This window comes from Hemiscyllium ocellatum, chromosome 46 (assembly GCF_020745735.1).
Source record: "Hemiscyllium ocellatum isolate sHemOce1 chromosome 46, sHemOce1.pat.X.cur, whole genome shotgun sequence".
NCBI lineage: Eukaryota > Metazoa > Chordata > Chondrichthyes > Orectolobiformes > Hemiscylliidae > Hemiscyllium > Hemiscyllium ocellatum.
Window position 1 is genome coordinate 1319568 of NC_083446.1, and position 14986 is coordinate 1334553.

Sequence of the window (14986 nt, forward strand, 5' to 3'; positions counted from 1 at the left end):
TCCTCTCTACATGTTATCATTTCTCCAGTTCCTGCGGCCATTAACGTTTGTTTTTGGAGGGTTACCATTAAAAAATTAGCTTGTTTTAGTTTTAACTTCAGGACAGAATTGACTGGTGGAACCCTAGACAATAGTGCACTTGGAAACCAAGTGTGTCCCCAGTAACCAGCAGCATCAGGGCACAGAATGGTTCCTTCAGCTCACAGCAAGATAAGTGATTTTGCTGCAAAGTTCTGAAGCGGTTAGATTGAACTATGGTATCGACATGAAAATGAGCCTGGGCAGTAAAGTGCTGTGGACAGAACTCTTGCTAAGATCAGGATCTCTATCTGGAGAATGTATGCTTACCAGGCCGAGAATCTGTCTCTTCAACTCCCAGCTAATGGAGTAACTTCAGCACGGCACGGTGGCATAGTGGTTAGCACCGCTGCCTCACAGCGCCAGAGACTCGGGTTCAATTCACGACTCAGGTGACTGACTGTGTGGAGTTTGCACATTCTCCCCGTGTCTGCATTTCCTCCCACAGTCACAAAGATGTGCGGATCAGGTGAATTGGCCATGCTAAATTGCACCGAATGTTAGGTAAAGGGTTAAATGTAGGGGAATTGGGTGGGTTGCGCTTTGGAGGGTCGGTGTGGACTTGTTGGGCCGAAGGGCCTGTTTCCACACTGTAAGTAATCTAATCTAATGTTTGTTCCTCGTCTTGCTTTCTCCATCAGGGGACTTGCCCAAGATAAGGAAGTCACCTTGTTCCTGGGTGCATCATTACTGCAGAAACCAACCTGAAGAAGTTGGAGTTTTTGATATGAGGTTAACTTCTCCTTGTTTCGATCTTTTGCAGGATGATTCGGAAAGCTTTGAGTCAATCGGAGATGCGGAGAGCTGCACGAAGACCTTCTGTGCAAGTTAAAGTGAAACTCATGGGTTCATCACGCTCAGCTGGCCTAGGGGAGCCCATCATCCTGGAGGACTGATCATACTGGTCTGACATGTCTAGGCACAAGCACACACACACACACACACACACACACCTGTCGAGATACATGCACAGGCACACTCACAGACCTGTCCGAGACACTGCACAGACCCTGCTGAACACCTGCACACAGACCTATATATGCACACTGACCTTCCTGGACACACACACACCTGTCTGGGGACACAGACACATGAGCATACAGGCTTGTCTGGGGGTGGCATGCACAGACATATGTGTCCACACACATACAAGCATGCAAATGTGAACATGCACACACATTTAAACACAGACACAAATAACCCACTCATGGACACACACAAACACGCAGCTCCTTCTCAAATGTTCAGGGAATTCACAAAAACAGAAAGGATTCTCATCACTTCCCCACCCATTCGCCCCAAGCCTTCCCTTTCTGTTTCTGACTGGACTGTGGCCCTGCACTCTCCACCTGCTCCACCAGTCATGTGCATCCCCGAGAAACGCAGTGTGTAGAGCAATGTATATAAATCCAACTGCTTCATTCCAAGCTTCCGTTTCAATTTTATTGTCTCTCCCCACTCCCTCTCCCATTCCCACTCCCACGAGGGTATAATTGTGAACCTGAATAATGAATTTCTCGATGATCATGTTTTGGGAAAAACTTGTACTGACTTTTTTTTAAAAATACTGAGCTGAAAGATAGAGTTGCCCAGTTTGATATCGGGATTATTGATATACGGTGATAATATTTTGTGTGCTTTTTTTATTTTTCTTGCTGCTTTTTAAACTAGTGCTCGCCCAGATTACCCAAGGAAGTCTTTCTTCCCCACGTTTGGTTAGGCAGCGGACAGTTCCAGGGTGTTTTGTTTTGTTCTTTGGGCTGCGCAGTCCGGAAATTTTTAAAGAGGTGCAACCGGACACAGAGACCTTTCTTTTGTATAAAAAAAATTAAAGTTGTTTTTTTCCACTCTACTTGTTGTCTTGTGATGCAGAGGCTTTCATTGCTGCAAATTACTAGGAGTCCACATGTACCTTCTAACATGGTGTCAGAGTCTATCTATCAGCCTCTCGTTGCTGAGGAGCCTTGTTTTGGAGGTGAATGGTGTCATGACGTTGAGGTGACCGTCTGAGTTTCATTTGCTGACTCCGTTTGCCCTTTCCGTGTGATTTCATTAAAGGAGGCCATTCAGCCGCATCAAGGTTGTTCCTGGCTGATCTGAGCTCACAGCCACCTCTACCCAGAGTTCTGTCACCAACACAAACATAGTAACTTTGGTTAGAGAAATTTCACTTGATGCTTCCCAATCTGTTTATCTTTGTCCAGGGAAGGAGAAGAATTCTACTTCTACTTCTGTCACCCCACAGTCCCCTCCCCCAGCGCGTGCACACAGCCCCTATGTGAGGCATTGCTTCCTGACATCACTCGTGGTTCTACTCCTTTGTTCTGGACTGCACCCTCTCACCAAACCCCCTCCTCTCTCTCTCTCCCCCCATCCCATCCTCTCTCTCCCTCCACCCATCCCCTCCCCTCTCTCCCTCGCCATCCCCTCCTGAGCTGAAATTGGACTGTCGCAAAGATGTTACTCCAGTTGTTATGGGGGATTTTAACATGCAGGTAGTCTGGGAGAATCAGGATGGTATTGGACCTCAAGAAAGAGACTTTGTGGAGTGCCTCTGAGATGGATTCTTAGAGCAGCTGGTACTGGAGTCGACCAGGGAGAAGGCAATTCTGGATCTGGTATTGTGTAACGAACCAGAATTGGTCAGGGACCTCGAAGTGAAGGAGCCATTGGGAAGTAGTGACCATAATACAATAAGCTTCAACCTGCAATTTGAGAGGGAGAGGGTACAGTCAGAAGTGACAATATTTCTGCTGAATAAAGGGAACTATGGAGCTATGAGGGAAGAGCTGGCCAAAGTTCAATGGTGCAATACCTTAGCAGGGATGACCGTGGAGGAACAATGGCGGATATTTCTGTGTATAATGCAGAAGTTGCAGGATCAGTTCATTCCTAAAAGGAAGAAAGATCCCAGGAGGAGGCATGGGTGGCCGTGGCTGACCAGGGAAGTTAAGAAGCATATAAAGTTAAAAGAGAAAAAGTATAACATAGCAAAGATAAGTGGGAAAACTGAGAATTGGGAAGCTTTTAAAGAGCAACAGAGGATTACTAAGAAGGAAATACGCAGAGGAAAAATGAGATTCGAAGGTAAACTGGCCAATAATATAAAGGAGGATAGTAAAAGTTTTTTAAGTATGTGCAAGGCAAAAAAATGGTTAGGACTAAAATTGGGCCCTTGAAGACAGAAACAGGGAAATATATTATGAGGAACAAAGAAATGGTAGAAGAATTGAATTGGTACTTCAGATCTGTGTTCACTGGGGAAGACGCAAGCAATCTTCCTGAGGTAACAGTGGCTGAAGGTCCTGAACTTAAGGGAATCTGGTATTTGCCAGGATTTGGTGTTGGAGAGACTGTTAGGACTGAAGGTTGATAAGTCCCCAGGGCCTGATGGTCTATATCCCAGGGTACTGAGGGAGGTGGCTCGGGAAATCGTGGATGTGTTGGTGATTATTTTCCAGAGTTCGATAGATTCGGGGTCGGTTCCTGAGGATTGGAGGGTGGCTAATGTTATACCACTTTTTAAGAAAGGTGGGAGAGAGAAAGCAGGAAATTATAGACCAGTTAGTCTGACCTCAGTGGTGGGAAAGATGCTGGAGTCTATTATAAAGGATGAAATTACGATACATCTGGATAGTAGTAACAGGATAGGACAGAGTCAGCACGGATTTATGAAGGGGAAATCATGCTTAACTAATCTTCTTGAATTTTTTGAGGATGTAACTCTGAAGATGGACAAGGGAGATCCAGTAGATGTAGTGTACCTGGACTTTCAGAAAGCTTTTGATAAAGTCCCACACAGGAGGTTAGTGAGGGGCAAAGTATTAGATTGGATTGAAAATTGGTTTGCTGATAGAAAACAAAGAGTTGTGATAAACGGCTCCATTTCGGAATGGCAGGCAGTGACCAGTGGGGTACCACAGGGATCAGTGCTGGGACCTCAGCTTTTTACAATATGTGTTAATGATATAGAAGATGGTATTAGAAATAACATTAGCAAATTTGCTGATGATACAAAGCTGGGTGGCAGGGTGAAATGTGATGAGGATGTTAGATTACAGGGTGACCTGGACAAGTTAGGTGAGTGGTCAAATGCATGGCAGGTGCAGTTTAATGTGGATAAATGTATGGTTATCCACTTTGGTGGCAAGAACAGGAAGGCAGATTACCACCTCAATTGAATCAATTTAGGTAAAGGGGCAGTACAGAGAGATCTGGGTGTTCTTGTACACCAGTCAATGAAGGCAAGCATGCAGGTACAGCAGATAATGAAGAAAGCTAATAGCATGCTGGCCTTCATAACAAGAGGGGTTGCATATAGAAGCAAAGAGGTTCTTCTGCAGCTGTACAGGGCCCTGGTGAGACCACACCTGGAGTATTGTGTGCAGTGCTGGTCTCCAAATTTGAGGAAAGACATTCTGGCTATTGAGGGAGTGCAGCGTAGGTTCACGCGGTCAATTCCTGGAATGGCGGGATTACCTTACACTGAAAGACTGAAGCGACTGGGCTTGTAGACCCTTGAGTTTAGAAGACTGAGAGGGGATATGATTGAGACGTATAAGATTATGAAAGGATTGGACACTCTGGCAGCAGGAAACATGTTCCCGCTGATGGGTGAGTGCCGAACCAGAGGACACAGCTTAAAAATACGGGGTAGGCCATTTAGGACAGAGATGAGGAGAAACTTCTTCACCCAGAGAGTGGTGACTGTGTGGAATGCTCTGCCCCAGAGGGCAGTGGAGGCCCAGTCTCTGAATTCATTTAAGAAAGAGTTGGATATAGCTCTCAAAGATAGTGGAATCAAGGGTTATGTAGATAAGGCAGGAACAGGATACTGATTAAGGATGATCAGCCATGATCATATTGAATGGCGGTGCAGGCTCGAAGGGCTGAATGGCCTACTCCTGCATCTATCCTCTCTCCCTCCCCACCCCCTCCTCTCCCTCCCTCCCTCTCCCATCTTCTTTCTTCCTCCCCTCTCTCCCTCCCCATCCCCTCCCCTCTCTCTCTCCCTCCCCATCCCCTCCTCTCTCTCCCTCCCCCATCCTCTCCCCTCTCTCCCTCCCCCTCCCCCATCCTCTCCCCTCTCTCCCTCCCCCATCCCCTCCTCTGTCTCCCTCCCCCATTCCCTCCTCTCTCTCCCTCCCCATCCCCTCCTCTCTCCCTCTCCCCTCTCTCCCTCCCCCATCCCCTCCTCTGTCTCCCTCCCCCATTCCCTCCTCTCTCCCTCCCCAATCCCCTCCCCTCTCTCCCCCAATCCCCTCATCTCTCTCTCTCCCCCAATCCCCTCATCTCTCTCTCTCCCCCCTCAACCCCCTCCTCTCTCACCCCTCAACCCCCTCCTCTCACCCAACTCTTCTCTCTGCAATCCCCTCTTCTCTCTCTCTCCCTCCCCATCCCCTCCTCTCTCTCTTCCCCCATCCCCTCCTCTCTTTCCCCCATCCCCTCCTCTCTCTTTTCCCCATCCCTTCCTCTCTCTCTCTCCCCACCCCAACCTCTCCTCTCTCTCCCCTAACCTTTTCCTCTCCTTCCAAACCCCTCCCCCGATCACTCCACCAATTCCCTCCTCTCTCTCCCCTAACCCTTTCCAAACCCGTCTCCACCAACCCCCTCCTCTCTCTTCCCCCAGCCCCACCTCTCTCTTCCCCAACCCTTCCTCTCTCTTCTCCACCTCCTCCTGCCCATCTCTCACCACCCCCCACCACTCATCCCCATCTCTCTAATCCTCACCTCCTGCTTTAAGACCTGGAAGGAGAAATTAGGCCATTCAGCCCATCAGGTCTGCTCCACCATTCAATCATGGCTGTCAGATTTCCCAAACCCATTCTCCTGCTTTCTCCCTCTAACCCTTGATACTCAAGAGCCTATTGATCTCAGTCTTAAATACACTAAATGACCTGACCTCCACAGCTTTCTGTGGCAATGAATTCCATAGATTCCCCACTCTCTGACTGAAGGAAGTTTCTCCTTATCTCCGTTCTAAAAGGTCTTCCCTTTACTCTAAGGCTGTATCCTTGGGTCCTAGTCTCTCTCACCAATGGAAGCTTCTTCCCAACATCTACTGTGTCCAGGCCATTCAGTATTCTCTAAGTTTCAGTTAGATCCCTCCTCCTCTCTCTTTCTGTCCTCTCACCTTCCCTGACCCCCTCCTCTCTTACCCACCACCATCTCCTCTCACCCCCACCCCAGACACTGTTTTTCTCTATGGATACTCTGAATCTTGGACGCACTTGTTTTAATTACATAGGACGGCCCAGGTTCCTTACTAACCACTGGGCTCGAATTCAGCTTCACCAGGGCAAAAGCAGGTATTGCAGATGCTGGAGATTAGAGTCAAGATTAGAGTGGTGCTGGAAAAGCACAGCAGGTCAGGCAGCATCCGAAGAGCAGGAAAATCAACGTTTCAGGCAAAAGCCCTTCCTCAGGAAAATCCTGATGAAGGGCTATTGCCCAAAATGTCAATTTTGTTTTTCCTGCTCCTCGGATGCTGCCTGACCTGCTGTGCTTTTCCAGCACCACTAATTTTGATTTCACCTTCACCTGGGCAAGGGAGAGGAGAAACGGGCATCTTGAATGGTTTCTATTGAGAAGAATCTGCACCTGGTGCTTTGATCTGAACATTCGTAAGTCTCTGCTTTTGGAAGAACACAGTCCCATCGCCTTCCCTCCCCGAGTCCTCTGTGTGTGTGTGTGTGTGAAAATATCTCTCTCTCAGTTACACCCACCAGCGGGAACTGAGGGACCAGGGGCTGGCTGTATTGTAAAGACCCACAGAAGTTTACTCTGCCTTTCCACAGAGTCTCTCCAGTAATTTCACAGAAGCATCATTGAACCAGATTGACAGTGAGTCACATGAGACAGCAAGGACAAGTGACCAACAGCTCAGTGAAAGCTGATAAAGGAGGTGGGATACAAGCTGGAAATCCCAGAGTTGAAAAGGGAAGTGAGTTGGAAAGACCTGGGTGGGGCCAAAGGTTCATCTTGTCCTGAAAGCTGATGACACACCATCATCGGCTGGGTATTCTAGAAAATTCCAGGAAACGTCAGCTGTGACTGGCCCCACCTTCAATGCGCACAAACGGAATTCAGACTTAGTCCTCATGCAGCGACAATTGTTGCATTGTGTGAAAGAGCAGTTGAACTGAATTTATTGTCACAGTGAAAAGCTTTGTCTTGTGAGCAATACAGGCAGATCGTATAGTTAAGTAGCATAGATTAGTAAATAATAGGTCAACAGCGGGAAAAGCAAAAACACAGGTACAGGCGAATGTTAAGAGTTTGAGAGTCCATTCAGTATTCTATTTTAAAGATTATTCTGAGAATCCTCCTTTACAGTCACACCTTGCAGACTGGAATGCAAGTCTCTACAGTGTGGAAGCAGACCATCAAGTTCACACTGACCCTCAGAGGAACATACCACGCAGACATGTAACACTGTATTTCCCATGACTAATCCACCACATCTGCATGTACAGGGACACTATAGGGCAAGTTAACATGGTTAATCCACCCAACCTACACACTTTTGGCTTGTGGGAGGAGGCCAGAGGAAACCCACACAGTAATCCAAGGGTGGAATTGAACCCAGGTCCCTGGTGCTGTGAGGCAGAAGTGCGAACCACTGAGCCACCGTGCCTGTTGAACGTAGGGTTTCGCAGACTAGGGAATCGTTTAGCCCATTCTATCAATACAGGTTCTCTGATAGGGCTGCAAGTTTTCCCACTCGATCATTTATCCCACTGCTTTTGAAAAGTTATTGTTGAATTTTCTTAAATGATTGTCCTTGCAACTGGCAGTTTTTGAAAGGATAAAACTCATGTCCCCTCATGCTTCTTTCGCCAATCGTTTGATCTCCCAGTCCATTCCTCTGCTGTTCCTTGCCACTCCAATGGCACTTTCCTCTGGCCGCTGTGTTCACTGCTCACATTACTGGGCTCCTCTATGCTGGTGAGACTAGACACAGGCTGGGCGAGTGATTTAGGGAACATCTCCACGCTTCAGTAGGAATGACATCATCTTCTAGTTGCTTGTCTTTTCAATAAACCATTTTGCTCTATTATTGACATTTCTGACCCCAGTTTGCTACGATAGTTCAGCAAAGCCTAATGTAAACAGGATTCAACACTGATTTCCAGCAGAAACTGTACCCTTCATTTTGATGACATTCCCTTGCGCCTATCCCCACTGTCCCAACAGCATAAGGACCCTCAACAATTTTTACAGATATACCATAGAAAGCATTCTATCTGGGTGCATCATGGCTTGGTATCGCAACTGGTCTGCCCAGGACCATAACAAACTACAGAGAGTTGTGAACACAGCCCGGTCCACCATGCAAGCCAACCTCCCATCCATGGTGTCCAACTATACTTCCCATTGCTGTGCATTGTCAAAGACCCCTTCCCACCCTTGTTATAATCTCTTCCAACCTCTTCTGTCAGGCAGAAGATACAAAAGCTTAAACACACGTACCAACAGATTAAAGATCAGCTTCTTCCCCACTGTTCTTACACTTCTGAATGGACCTCTCAGATTTCAAGTCTAATGTTGTGATCTTGATTTGTGTAGCTGTATGCCTCACTCTGTCTAACCATTCTATGATCTCTATGTCCTTGTACATTATGATCTGTCTGTAATGCTCGCAAAACAAAACTTTTCATTGTACTTAGATACATGTGACAACAATAAATCAAATCAAATGCTTTTCACAAAGGCAACCTATTTTGAGATTAGGTTAGATTAGATTACTTACAGTGTGGAAACAGGCCCTTCGGCCCAACAAGTCCACACCGACCCACCGAAGCTCAACCCACCCATACCCCTACATTTACCCCTTACCTAACACTACAGGCAATTTAGCATGGCCAATTCACCTGACCCGCACATCTTTGTGATTGTGGGAGGAAACCGGAGCAAACCCGGGGAGAATGTGCGAACTCCACACAGTCAGTCGCCTGAGTCAGGGATTGAACCCAGGTCTCAGCCACTGTGAGGCAGCAGTGCTAACCACCGTGCCACCTGAAATTCCTGTTAGATTCCCTAGAGTGTGGAAATAGGCCCTTTGGCCTGTCCACACCGACCCTCCGTAGAGTAATCCACCCAGATCCATTTCCCTCTGACTAATGCACCGAACACAATGGACAATTCAGCACAACCAATTCACCTAATCCATTATTCACACCTACCATTGCCCTCAACTCTATATCCCTATCCCTCCTTTACCACCATTAGCACACTCTTTATTCACTGGGCACCCTCACCATCTGTTCCATTCACTCCTTATCTCCTTCCTTGGCAGTATTAGCATCGTCATTTTCAAGCCCTGTTCAGTTTCAAAGAGGAATCACATTGGATTCAAAATGTAAACACTGTTTTTCCTCTCAACAAATGCTGCCAGATCTGCTGAGTTTCTCCAGCAATTTGTTTTTTGTATTATGATGTCATATCTCCAAACTCTGTACTAATTTGTTTTATTTCACCTGAACTTTTCCTCTGGTTACTGACCCCCCTGCCAGTGGAACAGCTTCTCCAACCTTATTCTGTCAGGACCAGCTGGGATCTGCTTTTAACCTCCTCTGCCCCAAGAGGGACAATTCCAGTGACTGCAATATCTCTCTCCACTCTCGCTGAAATCTCTCAGCTCGGGTCCCATTCTCTTTCAGCACAAGAATGACCAACGCCTCACGTTTTCTTAAACATTCCTTCTCAACAAGTCATACTGCCTTCAAAGAATTATGAGTGTAAATCCCCAATCCGTCTCTCCCAGCACCCCCTTTTTGACTTTGTTAAACCAACCTTTTCCGATTTATCCCACTTTTATAAAGACTGTGTAGCTAAACTCTGTTTTGTTAATATGAATGCTGTTTGACCAGTTGTTTTTATCTCTTGCTAATCCAAAGGAAGTTCAATTCTGGTCACTACATTACAGGAAAGATGTGGAGGCTTTGGAGAGGTTCGACAAGGTTCCCCATGGGAGACTGGTCAGCAAGGTTAGATCTCATGGAATACAGGGAGAACTAGCCATTTGGATACAGAACTGGCTCAAAGGTAGAACACAGAGGGTGGTGGTGGAGGGTTGTTTTTCAGACTGGAGGCCTGTGACCAGTGGAGTGCCACAAGGATCGGTGCTGGGTCCTCTACTTTTTGTCATTTACATAAATGATTTGGATGCGAGCATAAGAGGTACAGTTAGTAAGTTTGCAGATGACACCAAAATTGGAGGTGTAGTGGACAGCGAAGAGGGTTACCTCAGATTACAACGGGATCTTGACCAGATGGTCCAATGGGCTGAGAAGTGGCAGATGGAGTTTAATTTAGATAAAAGCGAGGTGCTGCATATTGGGAAAACAGATCTTAGGCAGGTCTATGGTAAGGTCCTAGGGAGTGTTGCTGAACAAAGAGACCTTGGAGTGCAGGTTCATAGCTCCTTGAAAGTGGAGTCGCAGGTAGATAGGATAGTGAAGAAGGCTTTTGGTATGCTTTCCTTTATTGGTCAGAGTATTGAGTACAGGAGTTGGGGGGGTCATGTTGCGGCTGTACAGGAAATTGGTTAGGCCACTGTTGGAATATTGCTTGCAATTCTGGTCTCCTTCCTATCGGAAAGATGTTGTGAAACTTGAAAGGGTTCAGAAAAGATTTACAAGGATGTTGCCAGGGTTGGAGGATCTGAGCTACAGGGAGAGGCTGAACAGGCTGGGGCTGTTTTCCCTGGAGCATCGGAGGCTGAGGGGTGACCTTATAGAGGTTTATAAAATTATGAGGGGCATGGATAGGATAAATAGACAAAGTCTTTTCCCTGGGATCGGGGAGTCCAGAACTAGAGGGCATAGGTTTAAGGTGAGAGGGGAAAGATATAAAAGAGACTGAAGGGACAACTTTTTCACACAGAGGGTGGTACGTGTATGGAATGAGCTGCCAGGGAAATGGTGGAGGCTGGTACAATGATAACATTTAAAAGGCATTTGGATGGGTATATGAATAGGAAGGGTTTAGAGGGATATGGGGCGGGTGCTGGCAGGTGGGACTAGATTGGGTTGGGATATCTGGGTCAGCATGGGTTGGACCGAAGGGTCTGTTTCCATGCTGTACATCTCAATGACTCTATGACAGGGTGCAGAAGAGGTTTACCAGGATGCTGTCTGGGTTAGAGGGTATGAGTTATAAAGAGAGGCTATACCATCTCATGCTAGTTTCCCAGGAGTGGCAGAGGCTGAGGGAAGGCTTGATAGAAGTCTATAAAATTTAAAATATATAATTTGGATTGACAGACAGAATATTTCTCCCAGAGTCGAAATGTCTCATACTAGGGGGCATTCATTTAGGGTGAGAGGGGGAAAGTTCAAAGGAGATGTGAGGGGAAAGTTTTTTACCCAGATAGGAGTCTGGAACACTGCTTAGCGTGGAGGTGAAGGCAGATACAATAGGGATGTTTAAGGGACTTTTAGACAAGCTCATGAATGTGCAAAGAATGGGTGGGTCTGGATCAAGGGCAGGCAAAAGGGATCAATTTAATTTGACATCATATTTGGCACAACACTGTGGACTGAAGAGCCCTTTCCTGTGCTGTAGTGTTCTATGTTCTATGGAACATGATTTCACCTCTAGAGAAAGGGTACCTCTACTGTTCTGGAGTCTTGCAGAGTGACACTTTGTGAATTTACTTAATGAGTGGAGGTGACCAAAATGTAGCCCCATCACCAAGTGTTAAGACCTGGTGAATGATGCTTGAATCACAAAAAGTTAGCATCCAAGTTCAACAGGTAATAGGGAAGGAATGTTGGCCTTTATTTCAAAGGGAGTGGAATATAAAACTAGGCAGGTTTTGTTAAAACTGCACAAGGCAGTAGTCAGACTACAGCTGGAAAACTGTGAACAGTCCAGGAAAGTTAGACTGTCTTGGAGGCAGTCCAGGGAAAGTTCATTCAGCTGATTGCAGGTCTGGGCAGATGTTAAGGCCTGAGTTCAGAAGATTGAGGGGACACCTTATTGAAACACACAAGAATCGTAGAGACTTGACAGGAGAGATATGGAGAGGTTGTTCGCTCTGATGGGAGAGTCCAGGACAAGGCGGTATCATCTCAGAGTAAGAGGTCACTCATTTTAAGACACAGGGAAAGAAGAATTTCTTCTGCCAGAGGATCAGTACAACAGAGGGTTGTTGAGGTTGAGTCGTTAAGTTGATTGAAGAGCAGGCTAGTCAGGAAGGGAATCAGGGCAGACAGCTGGAGTTGAGGATGATCAGATCTGCCACACTCTCAGGCAGCACATTCTAGACTCAAACTGCCCTGTGTGTGAGAAAGATTTCTCTCGTATGACTGTCACTTCTTTTGTCAATCATCTGTAACCTGTGTCGGTCTCGTCCCTGACCCTCCCATGAAGGGGAAGAGTTTGTTGCATTCTACCGTCCGCACTCCCCACCATTTTGAATACGAAGATCAAATTTCCTCTCAACTTCTCTAAATTAAATGGTCCCAGCTTCTCCAGCCTTTCCAAACAACTGAGGTTCCTTATGCCTGGAACTGACCTGATCAATTTTTTTCTCCACACTCTCAACTGCCTTCACATCTCTCCTACAGTGTGGAGCGCAGAACTGCGTACAGTAGTCCAAAGGAAGTGGAGTTTTATTGAAGTCTATAACATCTCCTTTGTTTGTGTATATCAGTATATCTTCTCTTACAGAATAAGCTTCAGGGGCAGAAAGACTTCTTCCTGTTATTACCGAGCAGCTTGAAGGCTAAATGGCTTCCGTTTACTTTGTAATAAGCTGAGGAGGCTGAGGAGCTTTTCCTGTTCTGATGTACCCTCCCTTTGTCTCTCTGTAACAGGTTTAACGCACTGAATTGTCCATTCCTACCTTAAGGTTTAAACTTCCTGAATGGCCTCCACCTCTCCCTATGTGATAGCCTCAAGGAGGAGGGGCTGAATGGCCTTATACTGTTCCTGTGTAACAGCCTCAAGGAGAGGGGCTGAATGGCCTCATGCTGTTCCTGTGTAACAGCCTTGAGAGAGCTGAATAGCCTCATGCTGTTCCTATGTAATAGCCTCAAGGAGAGGGGCTGAATGGCCTCGTGTGTAATAGCCTGAAGGAGAGGGGCTGAATGACTGAATATAATTTTAATTATAATCTTACAATGGAGGCAGGGAGGGATGAAATGGAATAGAGACTTTCCCTGTTACAGACCCATGAGTAAATTTAGACTCACCTGTTGATTCCAGTTGGAGTCCATTGAGCCCATTGAGACCAGGTGGGTTCCCTGCTATCAACTCTGCTACCAGCAGGTATAGGATTTACAAGGACGCTGCCAGGATTGGAGGGTTTAAGCTGTAGGGAGAGGCTGGATAGACTAGGGCCGATTTCCCTGGAGCGTCGGAGGCTGAGGGGTGACCTTATACAGGTTTATAAAATCATGAGGGGCATGGATGGGGTAAATAGACAAGGTCTTTTCCCCCTGGGGTGGGGGGAGTCCAGAACTAGAGGGACATAGGTTTAGGGTGAGAAGGGACAGACTTAAAGGGCAACTTTTTCACACAGAGGGTGGTGCGTGTATGGAATGAGCTGCCAGAGGAAGTGGTGGAGGCTGGTACAATGACAACATTTAAGAGGCGTTTGGATGAGTATATGAATAGGAAGGGTTTGGAGGGATATGGGCCGGGTGCTGGCAGGTGGGACTAGATTGGGTTAGGATATTTGGTACGTATGGACGGGTTGGACTGAAGGGTCTGTACATATCTATGACTCTATATTAAAAAGTTCTGGGATTTACATATTAATGAACCGAATCCTGCAACCCATTCTAAAAGATGAAAGACTCCACAGCAACCTTGGCTTGTTCACTATATCATTTCAGTCGCATGGCATTGTAATCTTTTGCTATAAATTCTGTGTCTTATGACCCTGCTCCACACCCACCTGATGAAGGAGCAGCGCTCTGAAACCTAGTGCTTCCAGATAAACCTGTTGGACTATAACCTGGTGTTGTGTGTGTCTGTGATTTTTAAAATCTATATTGAAATGGTGTATTTAAAATCTGTACTGAATGGTAGTGTGGGCTCGAAGGGCCGAATGGCCTACCCCAGCTCCTCAGTTTTTTGTGAATGAGTGAGGCCAGTGGCCAGCTGCAATATTTCACTGACAGTCTGTCAGCCCCCCCCCCTCCCCCCCTCACTGGGGGTGGGGAGGGAGTCGGTGTGTGCTCCCCGGCCGGAGGGAGGGACAGGGACAGGGACAGGGGCTGGGGGGTGGGGGTGGTGTTTATTGGGAAGGGGCTGGGGGTGGGGGGGGGCGGGTGTTTACTGGGAAGGGGGTGGGGGGGTGCTGGTGTTTATTGGGAAGGGGCTGGTGTTTACTGGGAAGGGGGTGGGGGGGTGCTGGTGTTTATTGGGAAGGGGCTGGTGTTTACTGGGAAGGGGCTGGGGGGGTGCTGGTGTTTATTGGGAAGGGGCTGGTGTTTACTGGGAAGGGGCTGGGGGTGGGGGAGGCTGGTGTTTACTGGGAAGGGGGTGGGGGGGTGCTGGTGTTTATTGGGAAGGGGCTGGTGTTTACTGGGAAGGGGCTGGGGGTGGGGGAGGCTGGTGTTTACTGGGAAGGGGGTGGGGGGGTGCTGGTGTTTATTGGGAAGGGGCTGGTGTTTACTGGGAAGGGGCTGGGGGTGGGGGAGGCTGGTGTTTACTGGGAAGGGGGTGGGGGGGTGCTGGTGTTTATTGGGAAGGGGCTGGTGTTTACTGGGAAGGGGCTGGGGGTGGGGGGGCTGGTGTTTATTGGGAAGGGGCTGGGGTGGTGTTTATTGGGAAGGGGCTGGGGGGGTGTGGGGTGGGTGTGGGGGTGTGTGGGGGGGTATGGGGGTGACTGGGGGAGGTGGCTGAGCCCAGGTCCGCTGCTCAGTTGCAGGAGCCCGGGCTGAGCGGAGCA

The 14986-nt window shown here is 47.6% G+C and overlaps 1 protein-coding gene across 5 annotated transcripts in view; it reads left to right on the forward strand.

Moving 5' to 3' along the window:
• mta2 (metastasis associated 1 family, member 2) overlaps window positions 1-1930 on the forward strand; it is a 79208-nt gene extending 77278 nt beyond the window's left edge. For all 5 annotated transcript variants that reach the window (XM_060855845.1, XM_060855840.1, XM_060855842.1 and 2 more), the window contains one exon: window positions 842-1930. In XM_060855845.1, the coding sequence (XP_060711828.1) occupies window positions 842-910 (69 nt within the window). In that variant the 3' untranslated portion in view covers window positions 911-1930. The remainder of the gene's footprint in view (window positions 1-841) is intronic.
• Window positions 1931-14986: the final 13056 nt, after the last annotated feature.